General features: G+C 39.2%; 1 protein-coding gene across 1 annotated transcript in view; it reads left to right on the top strand.

Annotated features, from left to right (window-relative positions):
• Positions 1-9,750: 9,750 nt before the first annotated feature.
• drp2 (dystrophin related protein 2) overlaps positions 9,751-23,339 on the top strand; it is an 85,373-nt gene continuing 71,784 nt past the window's right edge. The window contains exons 1-2 of the mRNA XM_085363269.1: positions 9,751-9,903; positions 14,758-14,932. Coding sequence (XP_085219395.1) covers positions 14,886-14,932 — 47 coding nt within the window. The 5' untranslated portion in view covers positions 9,751-9,903; positions 14,758-14,885. The remainder of the gene's footprint in view (positions 9,904-14,757; positions 14,933-23,339) is intronic.

Genomic DNA, 23,339 nt, shown 5'->3' with positions numbered 1-23,339 from the left:
TTTAATTCTGGTCATGAAGGAGCCTTACAGAAGAAGAACCACTAGTGCAGCTCTCCATTAATCAGGCTTTTATAATAGACTGGCTAGACAGGAGTCATTCTTCACTAAAAGGCACATGCCGACTGGTCGGGAGTTTGCCAAAAGGCACCTGAACAGCTCTCAGACCATGAGAAACATTATGCACTCCACACTGTATATAAATGCCACTTGTTTTGCACATATTCAACTCTGTATATTTTATATATTTTATTATTATTATTATTATTATTATTTTATTTTATTTTTTTACTATTTAATTTGTAAAAATGTGTATACACACACACACACACACACACACACACACACACACACACACACACACACACACACACACACACACACACACACGTAGGAAAATATTTAGTATACACATCCAGAAATGCATACACTATTATATATTGTACATATATTTATTAGTTTCAGGTTGGCCATTCTTGTATTTTGCTCGTTTGTGTTGTTGTGTTTGCACATCTCTGTTGCTTGTGGGGCTCGCACACAAGAATTTCACTCGCATGTGCTGTGCCAGTGTGCCTGCACATGTGATGTGACAATAAAAAAGTGATTTGATTTGATTTGATTTGAAACACAACCCTTTATAGCCGGGGTGGGTAATTAATTTTCCCCACAGGCCCACACAAGAAACTGGGACTGTTGTGGAGGACCACATCAATAAACAAACTCAGTTTGGTGCAATATGAATTTTCTCTCTTTATCAGGTTATTTGTGTGGCCCTCCTCAGCAGTCCCAGTTTCTCACATTTCTCTTTTGGGAAAATTAATTGGCCACCACTCATCTGGACTCATGAAAGGGCAATCTATTGTCAGCGAGGACTCGTGCTGTGGGGATTTTTTCTTTTCTTTTGACTGAGACTGAAATATTAGTCAGGAGAAGATCTGCACTTGACTTTTTGCTTGCTTTCGAAGGTCAGCTTACATTTGATTTGCAAATAAATATAAATATAAAGCAAAACAAAAAACAAAATCAGAATAAGCGGATTCTTGGAATTCCCATTTATAATGTGCTTTGTGATAGACTTCACTGCTTTCTGGAACAATCCTACTAAGAACTGCCCTGCATTTTACTTATGCCAAAATGGCCATAGAGTCAAGAGCTGATGGTGATGCAAAATAATGATAATAAAAGAACAACTGAAGAACCTCTGGAAAGGTCTCAAACTGAATGTGACAGTGAATTTCTATTTCTGTATATGCATATTTTAAAACTTTGATTCTGAACTTAGACTATCGTGAATTTGGCTTTTTGGATCTTTGCATGAATGCGCGTCATTTGAAATGATTTTGTTGAACAAACAGAGGAGAAGATGAGGAGCACGGGGAATGAGTCAAACAGAATAAAACAACTGTTGGCCTAAGTGTCTTGGCACTAATACAGAAAAAAGAAATACAATATTCAGACCCTCTCAGCTCGATCCACTTACTGGGTGTAATGAGAAACATGTCAGAATAGATAAAAGGAAATACTTCTTTGTTAAGTGACATATTTGAACAAGAGCCCAGCTTGTATTAAACCGAATACAAAGTCGTTATTGGTAAAATGAGGAGTGCAAATGCATCACTTGGGACCACTTTATTTTTAAGCTGTTGTTTGCTGCTGTGCGAGAAGAAAAGAGAATAAATGGATGGAGGACATAATAGAAATGTATTACCAGGTAGCAGCTGAGATAAGACGTATATTCTGTATAAACAGTATGTACAGTATTTTATATTAGCAGTAAAGGAGCAGTGATATATGTTTTTAAAACAGAAAACTTTGACATGCGAGCATTTTGCTTTATGTTTCAGCTTCCTCTGTTTCTATGGATTTTCTTGCAATAGATTATTTTCTCTCACAGTGGAAGAAACTCATCTTAATTAGCGGGGATTTCATTTGGGGTTTGCTAAATTACCTCCTTTCTGAACCAGGCGTTGCCTCTCCACACATCACTGCATGGTGGGAAGCAATGACGGGGTTGACTTTTAATCAGCTTTGCTTACACAGTAATTGTAAGGCAGTGCAAGAACTGCGTTGTGGTAATTTCCTTTGATTAAGTCTAAACACAGCAGATGCACTTGTTAAAGAATGGGTATTTCTAACGCTGCCTTAATTTATTGACTTTTTTTTGGGCACAAAACTCCTAACTTACAGCTGGGGACAAAATGTGATTTAATGTCTTGGCTAAATGCTTTTTGACATTATTATAAATTGGCTGACTATAGGATTTTTCTAAAATACTGTCTGACATGTTCTAAATCTCTTTAGGGACACTCAACTTTACTGCTTTGTTTCCCTGCAATGCATCTTGTCATACAGTATTAATCTCCATAAAGTAGATGTAGTAGTACGGATGCATATGCAGTTTCTGTTTTTTATAGTCCACATGGCCAATCATGTTTGAGCACAGTTGTTTGCTTTAACATAAAAAGTACAGGTGGAGAGCAAAATAATCATAACTGCCACCCTAATGTAGTCTTTTGTCTTGTTTTAAAGTAATTATTTGTGAACAATGACTTGTGAACAAACATGGAGATCTAAGCCTGGATATCCACTGGCTGCACCAGCATCCCTGAAAAATTGTCCCTTAGTTTGCATGGAGAACACAGACTTGTCTGCAAGCACTTGCCATTTTCTCTCTGTACTGTATTGAACTGGGAAGTTTGCCTTCAAAGTAAAATCTTTGCCTTTTGAAATGTGTTGGCTGCAGCTATAATGGCCCAACTTTTACTTTGAAGGCAAATATTCTCTGTGTCTGATTGGGTTGCGCTTTTCATAGTTTCATTGCTGCTCGGTGAGTTTTTGAATGCTCTCATGACCGTCATGCTTACTGCTGGTGACTGAATCAATCTTCTACAGACCAGCGCAATTGCAAGTAATGGTTAAAAACCACTGAATCGTCTTTAGCCCTGTGTGAATGGTGTTTTAGTAATTAATTTCACCACACTTGCAACCGGTTGGGGAATACACATTTTTCCCTTGAGATCAGTGGTTGCTAGATGATTGCTGACTCCTCTCTAGGATTGTGTGACAGGTCTAAAGCTTAATTAAATCCTAATGCTTTGTATTTAAACTGGCTTTTGTTTTTACATCTGTCTGCTTGGTCTAAAAGCTGTTCTTCTGCTCTTTTAGCCACTGTAACAGTGTAATCACTTTAGTTTGCCAAAGATGCGCTTGAAGCAATTTACGAGGATAAAATATTCAAACCTCTTAAGTTAATCACCATTTATGGTTTTGCTTAAGTAATGAGCTCTAACATCCATAAAATGAAGTCAAGTCCACTTTCTAAATCCTTCACCTATGATTTCAAACCCTGTGGCCCTCTGTTTTTAATTGCTAACTTTGATTTATAACTGCTTGTCATTTTCTGAAAAAGGAGCTAAAGTCTTTGTTTGATAGAGGATGACATATCTCAGCTGTCACCCCCATCTTTACAATAGACCCGAGACTTAAATCTTAACGTTATTACACTCGATCATAAACATAATTGAACAGATGAATCTCAAGTTGGATATTTGCATGAAATGTGCGCACAGATTGGAGTGAAATGAACCGTATGTGAAATTGCATATGGTTTTTCAGGTTTCATTAAAGGTTACACAGCTTTAAATACAATTTTCTTGGAAAAAGAGCAGGAGAAGCAACAATGATTGTATAAAAAAACAAAGGCCTTCACAGTGTGCTCATTAAGAATGCTGTCAGTGGAATCAGGAAAAGAGCTGAGTAAAGTGGACATTTGCTTCTGATCTATTTCTTGCTGGTGTAGCTGTTTGAAGTTGAGGCCACTCTGGGCACACAGCGAAAATAACTCAATCACTTCCAATAAGTTTTGTTTGCTATTGAGATGTCTCGTTCTCAAAAGAGGACTCAAAAGCATAATGATATGTCAATTATTTTAGTAAGTTTCCAAAACAAATCAAATTCTGAAATGTGCGGTAACATCTTAAAAGAAGATAAAATAGAGTCACGGGGGTTTTGAAGGAAGTCTTTTTGTTTGTTTGCTTGCTTGTTTTTGTTTTTTGCTGGTAGTCTTTCTAATCATTAGATGGGCATGAAACTCTCTTTGTTAAATCATCAGTAAGAGATCTGCTTTGATGAAAAGTCAAAAGTTCTAGGCTCCTTACATGCAGACTTCTAAGAGTATTGTCTGCTTGTAATGTGAACGCCTTTGCTCATTGTTGAACCTACAGAGACTCATCATCAGTGGATTCTGCAGATGTATAATGCCTCTCAGTGCATTCTTTTGTTTAATGGCTCACAGTGTAGTTTCTAGACAAATTCAACTATTTTCAGCAGAAAGCTTTGATAAACACACGGTACTTATGAGCACCTAACAACAAACAGACTGAACTGGAAAATACAATAATAGTAACAATAAAAAATTACTTTGTTATAACTTATAATAAATCTTACATGCTCAGAAGGTAAACTGAAAGAGAAAAGCAATAAGAGAGAAAAAGAATAAATAGGAATAAATTAAGATAAAGTGGTGAAAGCAAAACACAAGTTGGCAGTAAACATAATAATTTCCAACATAAGAAGAGAAACAGCTACAATAAAAATATCTATAATAGAAACAACAAACAAGACAGCTGGACAATGATAAACAGACAACAAAAGAGTATAATATACAACATGACATAAAGGCAAGTTTATATATACACTGTATGTGTTTTCAGAGGTCATTCAAGTGAAGTTTCTAATTCTAGCTCATAGAGACCATCGTGGTAAATGTATAAACACTTTTTAAATTCAAGCCTTAACTGTGGACTTACCAGAAAGACTGCATATGAACATCTAAAACAGAACATAAGGTTAATGTCTTTTTAGACAACAGGGCCAGAAACACAAATCACACCAAATACTAATTGGTGGGAATTTGTCCACACTAGTTTTCCTAATATGGCTTCTGTGTTGATGAGCCTGCAGCACTTCAAATAAACCTTACTGTTTTGCATTTGTGTGGTGCCAAAACAAAAAGCAATAATAAATAGCGCTTAGATCCATCCATCAATCTATTTTCTTCCATTTATCCAATTCAGGGAGTTTTGGAGTCTATCTCAGCCGTCACAGGATGAAAGGCAGGTTACACCCTGAAGAGCAGCAGGAGTATGCAGCCACCCATGGGGAAAACATGCAAACTCCACAGAGAAAGACCCCGGCTGGCTGTTGGATTCAAACTTAGGACCCTCTTGCTGTGAGGAAACAGGACAAACCACTGCACCACTATGCTTCCCTAGCTTGTGCTTGATTTTTATATTTTTATACCTTGTATTTTACTGACAATAGAACAAAAGAAACTTATTCAATTTTAATTTCAAACTTTGAAATGGAGAAATGTTGTTTTCTTGGAAAACAGGTGCTCGTTTTGAATCTTATGCTAGCAACACCTAGATCACCTCTTAGACTGCCATCCACTAAAAATCCAATATCAGAGTGATATTTCAGATATTCATTTGGCACTCTAGGAGCACTTCAGTCACCACATACAAATAAATGAAAACCATCATCACCTGATGTTACAGTCGACAAAATAAGCATCTTGTAAAGTGCTCGAATGATACTTTCCCTCTTCCGCCTTCAGTAATAATGATGTTAATGTCCCTAGCCCCTAGTATTTTTCACTGCCAAACTCTTGCTTCAAATCCATCTTGAAAGGACAAAGAAAGCAATGGCACCATGTAAATATAATTAAGTGTGTTGATGGCATGTTTGCTCCAGGGGGAAATTACTTTGTCATTGAAAAGATAATAAAGTACGAAGGGTAATGAAATATCTGGTTAGAGGGCAAAACACTGCTAGCATGACAATGTGTAGTCATGATGGGCCAAAGCAGGAAGGCGGCAGGAGGAGGGCAAGTGAAAGTCTTTTTTGCTCCTGCTGTTCTTCTGGTTTGCTTCCAATCACAAATCACTGTGCCACATGTCTGCAGACAAAAAAGAGTCAAGCCTGGAAAGAGTGTGATGATGTATCATGGGGAAAGGTGGTAATTTTACTCAGGCCTGTGATCATGAAGGGTATAGTTAATGTAGTTGGAAGTCTTCTGTGTGTGTGTGGATGTAGACAAAATGCAATAGTGAATTTGTGATTGTGTGTTTGCTGTGTCACTGGAGCTCCTCCAGTGTCTCCAGCAGTGTGTGACGAGCAGCTGTGAGGAGAAGCTCAACTCGCCCCTCCTGCTTCACCAGCAGAGAGGGACTGAGAGCTGGAAGGTTTGTGTGTTTGTGTGTGTGTGTGTGTGTCCTCCGCTTTCTTCTAACTGGTAGCTGTTGAGGGGCTGTGGGACAGCGGGGCAGAGCAGCAGGGAGGCAGTGGTCCAACCTCCACTAACCCCCATCAGGCACAAAGCCAACACTCACAGAAATGCACATGTAGTCTTGCATCCACTCGTATTTGCATGCTATTTAGCAGCAAGACTCCCGGACACTGATACTCTGAGTTATTGTTGGCTTGGCATTTATTTGTTGAAGTTAAATCAGTGCTCGGCACATTTAGTGAAGCCACAGCCACAGAGTTCTGGGTGTCTGTATCAGCTTTTGCCAGGTCTTTTGGATAGTGCATAATGGCTTTATCACTTCTGTTAAGTGTCGTAATTGTGGGTGTGAAAGCGTTGGAAATCGTTGTTGGCTTTAGCCTGCTGACAGAAGGATATGTTCACAACTACAGTACAAAACTAGTTCCACTTCAGTACAATCCATCTGTCACAGCTGAGGTATATTTTAATATGAATAATTTCTCATTTCTAAGAACAAAACCTTAATGGTGCTCTGGTTAGACCTTAGTCTCACTGCATGAGTCTGGAGAGATTTAAATTGCAGACTGGTTGGTTTTCAGATGTTTTATACCTTCTATCCTCACTGCTTTTTTCCTGAAATATTGGACCTCTTCAAGCTTTTATAAATGCTTAAGCAGAAGCAATCGGAAAAGGAAACAAATTTTGCACAACTTCAAGACCAAGGCAATGGTTATCAACTTTAGCAACACAGCTGACATCCCAGCTAGAAAATCCAAAGCAGCTGGAGCGATAAAGTACCCAGCTGACTTCATATGGAAGATAAAAAAGCGTTTTATGCTGCATAAATCCTCAAATATACACTGCCTTTGTTGTGTCTTCTATAGTACAGAAGTCAGGTCTCTGCTTTGCGATAGATGAAAAGCTGAGCACGGGAAACAGGGTATGCTACAGCAAATAAGAGTATAGTGGAGGTATCCAAGAAATGTTTCTGATACTCAAGATAAAAAGAAACTCAGTTCTTAGAGGAAGGCTTGCAGTCTGAACACGAAGTTGTCACGGTCCGTGGAGATAGACCGTGTGGGAATGTGTGTGTTGGACCCAGACGCGAACACAAGCGAAGATACAGGAGTGGATTAAACAAAAGCGAGCCTTTTATTATGGCTGATAACAGAACAAACCAGAGCGAGGGCAGTATAAGGGTAATAGTTCAAACAGAAAACCTAAACTGGACATAAACTAAGAAAAAGCTATGGCTGGAGATACGGAACACAGGGGGTGGTAACACAGACGACGCGACCCAGACTACATGAAACACAGAGACTAAATACACAAGAGGAATGATCAGGGGAAGTGGCCACACATGGGAACACAGCTGACACAGATAAACATAACAAGACATGGCAGGAGTAAACAACACTGACGGGAGACTGTCAAAGTAAAACAGGAAGTACACAGGTGCAAACAGGAGGAGAGAGAAAGCACGGGCATAGTGGGCTGGGGAAACATGGAATGAAACAAGGAGGGGAGATGAGGGCTCACAGATACATAGAGGGGCACACAGGGGATAAAAGTCACAAGGGGAAGTCAAATAAGGAACACCACAACAGGACAACTTAGGAAACATGGCCTAAATAAGGAATGAAATACAAAAATACAAGAAACTAAGAATACTGGGCCCACATGGCCCAGGACCATGACAGAAGTAATAGATGGTGAGGACAAACACAGATTAAAACTCATCTTGCTTTTCCCTGAGGAAAAAAAGAGGTGATGATTTTAGTTAGTTAGCATGTCAATGGATGATTCTTGTGGTCACTTTAAGGAAAATTTAGAGACAAAAAACATTTATGAACAGAAAATAATGCCCCACTCAATACATGCTCATGGCTGCAGCAAAATTTGCTCTTTGCAGATAACACTGATTCATCCAGAGGAACTGTGATTTTATCACAAGCGTGTAGCTTAAAACCTATAGTCATGCACTGTGATTGAAATCTCACAAGAATCCAGCTACCTTATAAAGTAACAGCTCTTAATCCTGATGTGTCAGTAGTGCTCGTGCATGAACTGTCACACCTAGAAAGAGGTAACAAATATTCAGCACTGCAGGTTTGACTGTACTACACCAATATTTCAGACAGATTTCTTTATTACAAGAGATAAAATACCTTGAGACTTCCATGTTAAATTAATGAAGTAAACTGGTGACAGCAATGTTCAGCAAGACTTATATTCTATTGCAGGGGTGTCAGACTTGTTTTAGTGTGTTCAGCCTTTTACAAAACAGCCTGGAAAATAAGTCCAGTTTCAACGTGCATCAGTTTTATGGATTTAGTCATTCTAATATCAAAGAAATGCTACTGCTGTGAATCAATGAAGCGCATTTGCATACTGTAGCTTCTCGGATTTACCACCTTACACACAATACAAAGCTTTGACCATTTGGCCGACCCATTTCCATACCTTTGACAGTCCTGGTCTACAGCTCTGCTAGTAGCTCTGCGAGGCTGCACTCAAACTTACTGGTGCTTTGAGCTAATTGCTTGCATGCTAAAATGCTGATTTTTAGATTGTGACATATTTATGTTTAATGTCTAACATTTTCTCATATGCAGTAAATTTAAATTACAGCAGAGGCTGATAGTAAAATTAGGCTGTTGTTAGTTTGGCTGATGTTACGTCATAAACCATGTTAATGGTACGAGAGTGACTTGATGATGTGCTAAATGAAAAGTCAGGTCATCAGTGTGAACAAAATTCATTTTGAGAGAAACATGACCACACTATATGGCAATCTATGCAATATTTGTCTAGGCCTATTATGCAAAACATAAACTATTAACAGCAAACCAACATTAATGCTTAATTGAAACTTGAAAAAAAAAAGTTATTATGCTGGCGAGCAAACATTTCACGACTCTCAGCCTAGTTGTTGAGATGTTGCTTGCTCCGAAGCCACGGCACTACCTTGGCTAAGGATCCAAACAAAGAAAAGCAACATCAAAAGCTTCAGAATTAAAAATTTATGAAAAAGTTTTATGAAATATTTACCTTTACTTGCTCTTCATCTTCATTCTCTGTATGTGCTAATATTTCTTCTTGTATTTTTCCTTTTCGTTGTGCCACAAAAGTCCCTGTTTTAGTTCCTTTGACCCTTGATCTTTATTACAAACTAAGAAATGCAAGTCTCGGCTGTTGGAATTTTATTTAAATTTTTCTCTGACTACAAACTGTTCCCCTAACTACTAGTGCATGTTTTTGTGCAGTGATCAGAGTGTGTGTGGGTCGAAGGACATCAGGCAGATGGCCTTTTCTTCCTGTTGGTGGTGAGCAGTGGGGGCTATGTAGGTGTAAGAAGGAATGTGCAAGGACAGAGACGTCTTTGACCAGGACCAAAGTTTCTGCTTATTAGTTCACACATCTCTCCCCATGCCTGTGCCTCTCTCCTTGTTTTCCTACCTCCAGTTCTCTTCCTGGATCTTTCTTTCATCTGCATCCCAAACTTATCTCTGCACTCTCTGCCATGCCAACCAACAGACTGGGTAAATAATGTCAATGCTCGGTTACCCGTGGTGGCGGGTTTAACAACGTGAATCTGAGCCTTCATTTAGAACCACGCAGGAAGTCATATTATTCAGGTAGGCGCTGCACATTGTTAAAGAACTGTATTAATTGGCAAAGCTCCAGTAATGAAAGTAAATCCTTGTTATCTTATTGCTTCTCTGGCATATCTGAACTAAGTCTTGATTCCTTCAGATTAATATCAACATGTAGACTTGGTGTAGCAGCACAGTGGCTTTGATCCTCTCAAGCTTTATCTGCACAGTTGAACTGTCTTTTCTCCTTTGCTTTGTGAAATCCAGCACAGCTTTGTGTGCTATCTTTTATCATCTTCAGCTCCTTTGATTTTGCATTCACATATTGTCTGGAAAATGTTATTACAGGTTGGCTCGGCTTGAGTGGTCAGAGAAAAGAACAAAAGGCAGATATGCTGTCTGTACTGTTAACATAATTGGGGCAGTTTTTAAAGTGTTGAGATGTGATTGCTGTTGGAAACGGTCATGAAACGAAAAAAGAGAGAGATGAGTGTTGTAGCCATAGCAGCAAGACGAATATTGTTTGTGTCACTTTGTGGCATGTCAGTGAAATCTCAGCTGGTTTTTCAGCATCTTAGGAAAACATGCAGTACATATGCTTGACTGAGCAACGCCACATCCAATCAAGGCCATAAATAATGCATGTTTAAAGCTTGACTCATGTTTTTGAAGTTTAAAGCGAGAGACAGAACCACCTAATGTCTTGCACTGTGGGCTGATACATGCCTGCCTAATGCAAATGTGTGCCTATGAGACTGAAATAACATAGATATTTGCATTAAATGACTTATGTAGACATCACTTATCTTTTGTTGTCATTTATAATTTAATTTGCTGCAGAAAAAAAACGATAAACTTGCTTAAAAATAATATGTAATACATTTTGTAAATAGAATATTCCAGGTGCAATGATGCATGACCTTGTGTCTTTATATGATCCTGGCAGCTGCATGAGAAAAGGCTGCAGAAGAGAGAACTGAGGTCCCCGTCTGTCACTCAGTTTGTGCCTCACTCCTGAACCAAACCTCTCTCAGAGCTATCTTTCACCCTTGGGGTATCCCCTTGATGTCTGCAGTGGCGTGGTTGATGGCCGTCATTGTTCAACTCCATTTCACATTTTGACAATTCAGCTTTCCAAGGCAAACAAACAACCATGTTTCTCTTCTGCAACGTGTGTCTTCTGTTTACTCATTTGCATTCATTTTTATTCACAAATGGTGAAGTGAAGTGAATCAAATCTGTCTGTAGAATAGAAAGGCTTTATTATGTGTTCTTATTTTTAAAAGGTGCGCTGGAGATCCTAGTGGGGTCTTTGCAGTGCAAACACTATATGCAAAGTCACACGTGACCCCTGATTACCAGCAAAGGGAAAGAGACACTGAGCCAGGAGGGAGTGGGAGAGATGTGCCGGGTAGTGCTGATTCACACAAGTTTCACCTACACTAACGGGAGCTGTCTGAGGAAAGAAAAGGAAGGGAAGGAAGTGGAGAGATAACAGGAGACGGTAGTGAGGATGAGATGGTTATTATGATTCATATGAAATAGGAAAAAAAACCTACAGCCAATCTGAAGTTGGATGGCCTGCCGAACAGACTGGAAAGGTAGAGAGAAGAGTATATCTGCAGAGGATAGAAAGGAGAATAAATATGCAGGCAGAGGAGTGTAAGGATAAAGAAAGGAGATGAGTGGGCTGAAAGCAAGTCTATTCTTCCGTCTCACCGGGGAGTCATTCACTGAAATGTTGAAAGTGCAGCAAAAGTTCCTTCCTGGTTCATACTGGGCTCAATTAAGCTTGAAAGAGAAATGCTCTGCAACCCGGGATGCAACTCCACCGCTGACCGCCACCTAAACCACAAGGCACTGGTCCTAAGGGCACATGGAGCCCCATGTTTCTCTTTCAAATTGCGCCTGGCCGGGCCCCATGTGCCAAGCTCCAGTCACCAGGTGTTTTCCCTCGAGCCTAGCTGAGGTAGATTAGGCATTTAGCTAGGCCTTCTGGGCGCCTCCTGGTGAGGTGTTTTGTGTATGTCTACCTAGAAGGAGGCCCCAGAGCAGACCCAGTACTAAAGGAGAGATTACTTCTATGGGCTAGTTTGGGAACACCTCAGTGTCCCCCCAGAAGTGGCCGGGGAGAAAGAGGTCTGGGTATCTCTGCTTAGACTGCAGCCGCTGCAGCAGAGAGGAATGGGTAGACACTCGAAAGGAAGCAACGATAAGGACTAACAAATAGTTTTTTTCTTTTTAAATATCTTAATTCTTTTGAATATTAATAACGATTATAAATCTTAAACAGTTGTCCTTGAATGAGGACAACTATTTAATATAAGCTGTTTAAACATAACCTGCTTTCACACAAAAGAGCAGGAGAATAATTTCACAACACTGTCTGAGGTTATCCTTTCTCACATAGAAAGGTTTGGGCGAGGGAGTAGCCTGGCTAAAGTGTGCAGGAGGCAGGAGACAGGAGACAGCCACTCACAAGCTGGGAATTCACCAAGACTATAACCTTGGTTTTTCTGACACCGATGCAATCAAACATTACATCGACCTCGTACTCTGGAGCTGGCAGGTTAATGTTAGAGACGACTGGATTGGACTTTTGTGTTCTCACTTGCATCTCTGCAGAATAATCTTTAGAAAAGGGTCATCGTGCAGTGAATATATGACATGGGACAGATTTATTGATTCTCTGAGTCTCTGTAATGTAGTAGAGGGATGAAACACCATTCTTTCAAAATAAATTCCCTAATTTGATGTTTTGATGGTAGTGTAAGAGAGCATTTGTCACAGGTGTTCTGCTGTGTTGAGAGTTGGTGACTGTGAAGGCCTTAGCATATGATTCACACCATTTTCACACTCATCAGACCATTCAGAGACCACTTGAGACCTGGGGATGCTCAAAGAGACCATTCCCATCAGGATAGAGATGTCTCATCACAGGATAAAGGTGATCACCCAGAAAAACTTTGGATTGACACAGCAATCCTTCTTTCCAAGCTTTCGAATAGACCAATTTTATCATCAACATCACGGGAGGTTCTGAGCTTAATTTCTTGATTACTTTGTCTCTACTTTGTACACTTATATTTAGAATAAAAGCATGCATTGACTTTTTTCCTATAAAGTGAGATGAATAACCTTTGAAATTTCATGAATCATCCATAAAATATCAGAAAATAATGGAATTACCAACTCCATTATCAGTTTCAAATGTCTTGTCTTACAAACTTTGACAAAATCCCCCCAAAAGGGAAAATGAAACAAGCCAACAGTAAAAACAAAAAAACAAATGATTCAGTTATTAAAAATAACAATAAATGATCTTTTTTTTTTAATATGTCAAACACAAGAACTAAAGCTCAATATAAATAAATGAATACAAGACCAAAGATTGGACCTGGCAGGCCAGCATGCAGACCAAGAATCACCTGTGTCGTCTGAAGTCTTTTATGTGTTGTTTTTACAGTCTTTACAGTCCCAGCTAGTTTCAAAAGTAGACATGGTGATAGCTTAATCTGCTTGAGTCGACCACTGAACCTTTAGTGGTTTAAGACTTATTTTGATAGGTGCATATTTGTGTGAGTACTGAGTGCAGTATTTTGTCCCTTTGCTGCTTTAGATGGATGGCTGACTGCTCCAGTGAGTGTTAAAGGTTGGGTTCTTCTGTGGGAGAGATATGATCAAACAGTTTCAAAACAATCTGATAAGAGCCTTCTGACCAACACAGGGGACGCTGCCGGTCATGGTGTGTGAGCGTGTATTTCTGTGTGTGTTATAAAGGCTGAGGGTGTAAGCTCAGATGCCCAGCTGCTGCAAAGGTAAAGGTTGTGAAATGAACACAAGAGACAGGAAGCCTCAGACAGCCCAGTGACCGAACATGAGATTTATCATGACCTGCGAACCTGGAAAAGCTTGTCCTGCTCTGAATGCCACTTATTACTCTGTGTGTGTGTGTATTTGTCCGTATGATAGGCCGTGTGTGCTTGTGTGTGTGGACTAACTCCTTGATATTTTTCCCCCTAGCTCCATCAAGAGGATTGCACCTCTTCATATCTAGCCTTGAATACCCCCTCACTCTAAAAGTCTGTGAAAAAGAGGCTTTTTGTCTACGTTTGTTTCCTGAGTTTAATGGATTGGAATAATGGGATAAAACTGCTGGTGTCTCATGAATCAGGTTTTCTGTCTCACAGACCGGACAGGGTTATTGCATATGGCCCCGATTTGTTGACCATGCTTTTGTGTGTGTCGTGCTTCGCATTTTGGGATATTGTTTATTAATGGGTACATAGTCCTTACTGCTTTTAACGATGATGCGCCCTATAATTTCTAGACTTTATGTGGTCGTGATTGAATAGCATGCAATTGCTGCTTGGCAGATAGTTTGACAAATCTGCTCTCAACAGTCGACATTTTTTGTCTTGGATTCATTATTCACTTTCATCTTAAGAATTAATGTGTCTTGTCTTAGAAGTGACAAAACTCTGTGATTTTATTCCGATAGATTTTATTTTTTAAGACCGTCAAAAAATGGTTGGGAATTGGGTTTATAGCTTTAAAAACATGTTTTTATAGGTTGCTGTGTCTGTATATATGGCTTTCATGTTTGTGAAACAGATCCAGGCTTGTCAGACTCCAAAACATATCAGTTTAATATTGTGAAGAAAGAATTTAACGCATTGGAAAGCCATCACTGTAGCACCGAATCTTTTATCTTTTGTTTCTTTCTCAACTAATGTTATGTCACAACAAAAGTTGAGGGTTTAGTTTTTTTGGTTTTTTTTTTTTACCTCAATGGTTTTAAATATAAGAGCAGAACACCATCTATCAGCAATCAATTCAAATTTGTCCAAACTGTAATACTCACCTGTGTGTGTCTTGCTGTGTGTGTGTTTTTAGCTGCGGGGCGGCCTTCGTGGCCGGGATGCCACTGTGTGCCATGCCAGTCCACAGTGGACGGTGAGGGGCAGGAGGAGGGCACTGAGTGTAGGAGACTGAGAGGGGGTGGCCCGAATCAAACAGGAGAAATGAACCTCTGCTGGAATGAGATCAAACGCAAATCGCACAATATCCGGTAAGTTAGCACTCACGCTGGTTTTCACAGAGGTCAAAGCCATTTGGAAAAGCCTGGAACCATCTGTATGGATGATTGTCTCAAAGAAGCATGCCGTATGTACCTGGGAACAGAGGCTGACTGCAGACTTTTTGGGTGAAATGAACCCGTCTTGATTGCTCGCAGTTGACATTCTCAGCTCTATGGTAACAAAATTGCTGATTGCCCTTCTGTATCTGCTAGTTTTTCTCAAAAGATATAAACATGCTTTTTTCAAGGCGCAGATGATTGTAAGCTGCATCCAATCAGCTTTTTTTTTATGGAACTGTTTCACCATCATCACAGTCCAAACACATCTTGGCATGCTGAGATTCACTCAGTTTAACTTAATGTTTCTAAAGCCAGTTATTTCTATTGAAGCACTGATGGAAAGAACGAAAAAGGCAAAGCTTATTCCTGTCCTCTTTATAAGCACTTTAGAGATGCACACTGAAGTAATAATGTAATGTTGGAGTGGCTTTTGGCTTTACAACATCTATACATAGAATTTGTTTGTGCAGCATCTATTAATAATAACCCAGAGTTTTAAAGTTGCACCCTTATTTATGGCTGTTGTCATTTTGTGGTTATATCCCTGTGGGGAAAACAACAAGTTCACATGCAGCCCGTCACACAGTAGCACCGGAGCTAATGTGATATCCATTTACACTGTTCTTTGCTTGTTTCCCATTTTCCACCTAATGATTCTTCATGTTGCTATTCACTGTGTTCAGGTAATTAAAAGCATTGTCTGATAATGTGCTGTCACACAATAACACATTTCACGTCTCTTTCCAGTCAGCTTATTAATTATTCATATAATATAGGTTAATGCTGCCATTGCACAAGTTGTACTTGAGAGATGTGCCAGTGAAAAACAGTTATGTTCATGTTATTCTTTGATGCTTAATTGGAAACTGTCCGGGCTTGCTGTATGATTTTTATATCTTCCATTCAACTGGCATCCTGTTTAGACAATTGGCCCCTTAATTGCTTACTTGACCCTGATGTATCTAAGAAGGGGGAGGGGGAGGGGAAGGATAGTTGTTAAATTGGGTAGGACAGTTTCCCCTGCAGTCCTGTGTAATGAGATCACTATGGATGGCCTGCAGTGGCTGTTTATATCCGAGCAACACTCTGACTTCATCAGGCTGAGAGAGGAAGAGAGGAATACAGGACGACGTCGATGCGGGGAGGAGGAGAGAGATAGAGAACGGGTATTAAATCTTCACACGAGAGAGATGCTATGTAGGAAAAGGGGAGTGGCAAGAGGGAAAGAATGAATGAATGAGGAAGAGCTTTGCCGAAGAGCTGTCTAACCTTGAGGGTGAGTGCTGTCCAGATGAAACGCCTGACTGCGTTCAGTGCCAGCGGCTGGACAAGAGCAGACAACTGGCTTTATAATGGCCTGTCTGGCACTGATTGACAGGTGGTTGAGGCTTTGTTCTAATAAAATCACGAGAGCTTCCTTCTTTTGTTTAAAGTCTCCTGCATTATCCTTTATAGTATACTGTACCTAGACTGAACTAATTGAAACTTTCCCTGTTGTACTGCAGTATTATTTTCTGAAGTCTGGCTAACAGCTCAGTGAGGTTGTAATTAAGCACTGTAGTGCTTTGAGCTAAGTGCTCTCAGTGACAAATGTGCGCCTTTGCAGTTGAGGTAAGCAGGTGGAAGGTTAACAGGTTTTCCAAAGTAAGCATACTGGCCTTTCCTTCCTTCCATTGGAGAAAATACATTTAAACATGCCTAAAATGCCATATAGGCGCATTTCCAGTTAAAAGGAACGACAGAGTCTGTATTACGTGAGACTGCGTTTGTACAAACACAGCTGGCTTTTGAACAGGATGCTGGGATTTGAATCTCATCACAGATCAGGTTTCAGCTTGAATCATTTCCACTCACTGTGTGGTAAGGATTATGAAATGATTATGATTTTGATTAAAATACGTCTTTTTAAAACTTTGAGGGTGGTAGACAACTCTTTTTTTTCACCCATGATTTCTAAGATGCCGATGTCTCTAAAGATGATACTGCCAGTACACATATTATTCTATTTTTATATTTCACACGCAGCATCTGCGTTGGCCAACTTGTTGATAACAGCTTGAGGTTACAACCTTTTCCTTGGAAGGGAGGTTATTTCTTGTGAATCACTGGATCTGTTGTGCTTCACTTTGCCTTTGTTGTTACTGCTTCTTTTTATTGCTTTTCCTTTCGGGTATGTTCTTTTCCTTGTCTTTCTTTCTTTGTCTGTTTTCCCTCCGTTGTCTCCCTCACTCGCATTAGCATTGCCTGTTTAGTTCTGTGTTCAGTTTCGTCCAGCTGCTCTCCTCGTGTTCTTTTCAGTCCATCCTTTTTGCTTGCCTATGTGCATCTCCGGTGCTCCTAGTTTTCTGTTTTGCTTTCCTTTGCAGCTCCTTCTAGGTTTTCATATTTGGATTTGTGTGCATTAACTAACCTTTTCTTCTGTGTTTGAGTCCCTAAACTTTGTGACACAGGAAAGTAAATTCGCTGCTTATAGAAATTGAAAATGGCATTGCTATCCAGGTATTTGAAGTGATGGTAGAGCTACTTGATTGACAGTAGATGACTTCAGTTCATTCTCGTCAAACCATTTAATACATTTTGAGATATTTCTGTTAGATCAAAGTCAACACCTGACCAACACAGACACCCTTACAGCGATGCCCCAAACTCCTGAGTAGACGGGGAAAAGCAGCTTTTCAAAATTTGCTGATTGCCCTGTATGCTCAGAGAATTAAACAAATTAAGATAAGGAGTAAACAGTGTAACAAAATGCATTCTCTAACAGACGGCAGTGGCACTGTGAATTTATCAGCATGACACAGTGTCGCTCAGCTAATTGGACTCAGTGCTGATAACAGAAGGTTAGGGGTTTGATCACTTTTTTGGCGTCTTACATAGAAAATTGGCAAAATCATTACACCATGAGCCACTCCACTCACACTCACCCTCACCAGCTGTGTAGCATGTGCTATTGACTACAAAATAGCACTTTGATGCCTTTGGCAAAATATGTAGACATGCTGTTTTTATTGCTTATATCAAGTTGTGGTTTAATGTCTTATGCAGCACTGAGATAATAGCCCCAAACAAGTGGACCACAGCATTGTATTGCACTGTGTCTATCATAATCACTGCTAACTGATTATGAATACATATATAAAAGAGACATTTATTACTCCAACCATATTGGTGAGACTATTCAGCCATCTGTAACTATTATATAAGAAAATACAGTATGAGAGTGTAGGAGGTTTCAGTGAATTTATGCTATTTTTCTCAGACTGGTTTATAAAGGGATCAGTTGTTCTTTTAGCTCTTTTGTAATTTATTCAGTGGACAATCAGAGAATTATCTTTGATTCCTTTTTCATTTCTCAGTTGTGTCCATTCGACTGGATGCCTTTAATAAATTTGAAAAATCGAGAAAAGGGGGCTTATTTTGCCTTTATTGAGCCATGATATCGCTGAATGAAGCATCTTTTAAAACTGTGAGAGAGAAAAAATGCTAGGCTTGTGCAGCTGTCACATTCCATCTGTCTTTGTAGTTGAACGATCCATTTCAAAGTGAAAATTAATCCAACTAATCCGTGTGTGTTTCTGAAGCTATTATGTCTGTTTGTGATGGTGCTTCTACAGCACTTTGAAAGAAATGGTAATAATGGGCATGTGTGTAATTGACTGACTCTCCTTATATCTTATACTTTATCAGGGTTCTCAGAGGATGAATCTGACTGGCTTTTGGCTTTTACTCTATGCCACTATCCTGTTTATAGCTGTTAGTGAGTGCAGTTCTATTCAGTCCCATTAAACCTGGTTCAGACATCCATGTTTGATTCAGACTATTTACAGACGATAAAATGGGTTGCTAGAATAGCTGTATACTTTGAATGATTGCTTTTTGTCTATTTAAAACCTCTTAGTCTTACTCATCTGCCCCACTGCAAGATTGCTGGCAATCTGACCAAGGCAACAAGTCCTCCAAGTAAACAGTCTTATTAGTTTTTGTTCCTACCATTGAGTGGAGTGTTTCCATTTAATAGAGTGTACACAGTTTACCTTAAAAGGCTGTTGAAATAGAGGTGGAACAAAACAACACCCAACTTTTGATTAGGTTTGAGTTTCATCTCACAGCCCTTGCTGTTCACGTATGTTTTCACTAATTGTTTGGATAAATTTAGACCTGAAATCCACTCGATTATCGGATTAGGGTTGGAGAAGTTGGAGAGTCAAAGAAACTGAATTGCTGGTTAAATCAGGATTGGATGTTGAACTGCTGACCTTATGAGAAAAGACAACGGGCTTAACAATCTTAGCCATGAACAGTGACAATTTCTAATGATTCTTTCAGAACAGGAACAAAATAATGTGTAATGTGACATGGCACTAAGAATCTCCTCAGCCGTGGCATTTATCAATTTAAATGTCATTAGGTGGCACATCAGCCTTTTTCCCTTATCAAGATTTTTGTAAAGAGTGAAAAAGATTCATGGATTTAACAGTTTTGGAAAACAAAGGAAGCTTAACATTTAAATGTTCTGCCCATTTTATGTTTGTGTGATTTATTTTACCTAAAATCTTAGAGTTTGTGCAAAGGTCACTGGTTTAAATAGAATTATTTAACATGGCTTCTAGAAGCATCTTAACTATACCACATAACCCCTTCTGTAGAACCAGCTCCCAGTTTGGATTTGGGAGACAGACACCCTCTCTACTTTTAACATTAAAGGCTTAAAGTGTTCCTTTTTGATACAGCATATAGTTAGGGCCAGATCAGGTGACCCTGGACCCTCCCTTAGTTGCACTGCAATAGACACAGGCTGCTGGAGGCTTCCCATAATGGACTGAGTGTTCTTTCTTCACTCACCTTTTTTCACTCTCTGTGTTTATACACCACTCTGCATTAAATCTTAAGTTCTTATTAGTCTCTGGCTCTCTTCCACAATGTGTCTTTTGTCTTGTTTTCCTGCCCTCACCTCATTCTAGTTGTGGCAGATGACTGCGCCTCCCTGAGCCTGGTTACTGTTTCTTCCTGGTAGGAGGGAGTTTTTACTTTTACTACGCCCTCTCTATTGAGTTCAACTGAAAAGTGTAATAACAATTAAATAACACCTGTTTTCGTGAACAAACTAGTTGGTCATTTTAGTGTGGGAGGACAGTTTCAATCATGGCGTTTTTCCAGTGAGGCTGGAGCTACCGCGTCCTATTTTTGCATACTGTTGTAGTCAGACAAAAATAGGCTGTTGCTGAATCATCACAGTTCACTTGCAGGTATGACTTTGCTTCCTCCAAACAGACTTTCTGCCATAGTTTAGTTGATTAGTGTTAACCATATTGATAACAATAACAAGCATTGTTAAGGTTCAGGCTGTGGCACGTAGGGACATGCCCACTGTTATTCACTGCAGGGAATGCCCACAGGGGTTCGTGTGGGTAGCTCAGTGGCATGCTATGAATTTATTTGCCGCATGGCTCAGATAACTGCAGAGAGCCAACCACCTACGCTCAGCGTCTGTCTGAGGGCAAAGGGAGACCTCTGAGTCTGTTTTTGTCTCCATCTTTGTTATTATGACAACACCTCTATCTCTATTCACATCTATCACGTCTACCAGTGTCCTCCTAATTCAAGATATCTTTTATTTCCATTTACTTTGAATTTTTGTACATTTTCCTCTTGCAGATCTCACCTTGTTCTGCTGGTGCTATATTTTTTCTTGTACTATCCTCCACCTCCACATCATCCTATGCTTACTAGCAATTCTAGAGACGGTCCGCCTTTGGTTATTTGTGCCCCACTTTTCCTACATCACCCACAGGAAAAGCTACAGTATGATCCCCGCAGGGCTTATTTAGCTCCAATTACATGTTAATGATAATTAAATTGTTCAAGGCTGGGTGAAAACCTATTCTTCTGTAGTTGCTAGTGACAGGGCCTGATGTATGTGGCACTCTTTTGGGAATTTTAGCCATCAATCATTTAGTCACTCGAAGGAGTGGATTTTGTTTTTACTGCTGCCTGAGAATCATATTGAGATCTAGGAGTTTATTTCAAGAAAAGGCTGCATTCTTCTAAAGTGCTTTGTATATATTTGCTCAGACTCACTATGTCCTTGTAATACTGATGGATGAGGTTTAAGCCACGAGGCTAACTGCTGTAAATGTGGCCCAGATTTCAGGGGTTTTAATTTTACTATTTGTAAGCCTTTTCCGTGTCTTAATCAATTACTAAATCAATTCTATAATAATTTAAAGAGTCCTAACACACTCCTTCCTTCTCTTTCCTTGAGAGACTCCCATTGATGTCACGCATATCATGCTGCTCAAAGCGTATCTGGTGGCAAGGCTGAAAAAACAAACTTTGATACACTTTAATGATAAAACAAATCATTGGGGAAATGGGATCCCCATGAATAATATGGCAAGTTACCACATAGTGTGTGTGTGTGTGTGTGTGTAGGTGTGTGTGTGTGTGTGTGTGTGTACAAACATTAATCCCAAGCTGTAAACAGCTTCAAATTAAGCAAGAGTGAGTAGAGCACGGAACTATATCTTCTCACCAGTCATTTGATGCAGAACAAATCAGAAGTGCTTTGTGCAGATTAGAGACAATGTTGGACATTTTGGACCGCTGCAGTGTTTGACTAGCTGTAAAAATAATGAGGCTTTGTGCTCACCCTGTACAGAGGTAAGCTGAATGGTTTATATGAAGCAAATCAAATCCACAAATTGGGAGAAACACCGTCTTTGGGAGTTAGAAGACAATGAGGGATTTGGATGTGTATTTATTTATTTTTACATTAGCCCTGGTTGCATTCATTCTCCCATAGTAAGAGCTGCTTTGGGGTCAAATGTGGATCAGCGAGCTAAAGATTTTTCTATTACACCAAAAAAAAAAAAAAAAATAATTGTTGTAATTATAGCAGTTGGATACAAATTATAAATATAGCTAAGAATTTAGGTTCTTATAAAGTAGTTACTGTTTCCTACTGGAGTGCAAATGGAAGAAATTATTAATATCAGAAATAAGAGTTTGGCTTTTTAGAGGAGGGAAGAAATAAATTATGATGTAGTCAAAGCAATAATATGACATACGTCTATTCACTCTTAAATTCCACAAAACAGTAAAGTTTTGGTCACATCTTTCCCAAAGTTTGCTTGTAACAAATGTATTGTCAGTTATTCATATCACCTGATAAATCCCATCCACTGTAATATAATGACTGCAAGCTTTTTTGGGGACTTCCCATGTAAGCAGTGGAAATCTAGATATTTGACACTCAACTGCAGAACTATATTTTAATTTACCAGTGAAGGGAGCGTTTTCATCTGCATGATCTTTTGGGTGTCTGTGGATATCTACTAATTGGAAGGTTGGTGGTTCAATCCCCGGTTTCTGCAGTCTGCATGTCAAAGTATCCTTGGGTAAGATACTGAACCCCAAGCTGCTGTCAAATGAGCTCATCGGAGTGTGAATGTTAGATAGAAAGCACTTAGGCATAGAAAAAATGGTTGTATATGAATGGATGAATGAGAAATGTTGTATAAAGCGCTTTGAATGCTTGAATAGAGTAGAAAAGTGCTATATAGGAACCGGTCCATTTAAACATTTACTTTAAAAATTCAAGTATAACTAAACATGAGCAGATGCATATGAGAATCATTTTAAATGTTGGATACACGTTTTACTGTCACTGACCACACTTATTGTGGGTGCTGTCACTCTTTCTGTAACATTCAACTTACCAAATACTTGATCTTGTCCACTGTAAGAACAATGAGAAAGGCAGTTGATTCTAGGTGTCACCAAAACATAACAAGTGTGGCTTGTATTTTAAATCATATCACCTCTCTGTAGTGTCTTTTCTTCTTCCTTATGGATCTAGTTTAAGCTTTGTTGTTGTGCACAATCATTTGTTTAAAACAACTAATTACCTCATATTTTAGCTTCTAAAGGATTAAAAAAATGAATATACAGCATGCATTCATTTAGTTTGTCATTACCTTGCTTAGTGATAAATAAAAAGCTGTTAGTTGAGTAAGTTTCACTGTATGATCTAATTTTTCTTTCTTTTGTCATCTTAGACTGCATTGAGTACTGTGATGAATTAGGACTCAGTAATACCAGGAAAAAAAAAATAAAGGTGTTGCTTTACTGTAACAACTAGAAACCATGAGCTATCCTTGCAAGTGCGCTGTTTAGTTTAAAATTTAGTTGTCTAATGTACTGCTTTGATGTATAAAAGTATAATAGTAAAAGTATTTGCTTTAAAAGTTCATACCAGTTTTGACTCTTTATCTTCATTTAAAAGGTCTGGAAACTGCAAAGAGAGGCAAGTGACAGAGCAGGTATCTTCTACACTCTT

The sequence above is a fragment of the Diplotaxodon limnothrissa genome, linkage group LG2, assembly GCF_057381915.1.
Source record: "Diplotaxodon limnothrissa isolate DT_005_m linkage group LG2, D_limnothrissa_male_GT1.1, whole genome shotgun sequence".
Classification (NCBI taxonomy): Eukaryota; Metazoa; Chordata; class Actinopteri; order Cichliformes; family Cichlidae; genus Diplotaxodon; species Diplotaxodon limnothrissa.
This window is presented reverse-complemented; position numbering and strand designations above follow the sequence as displayed.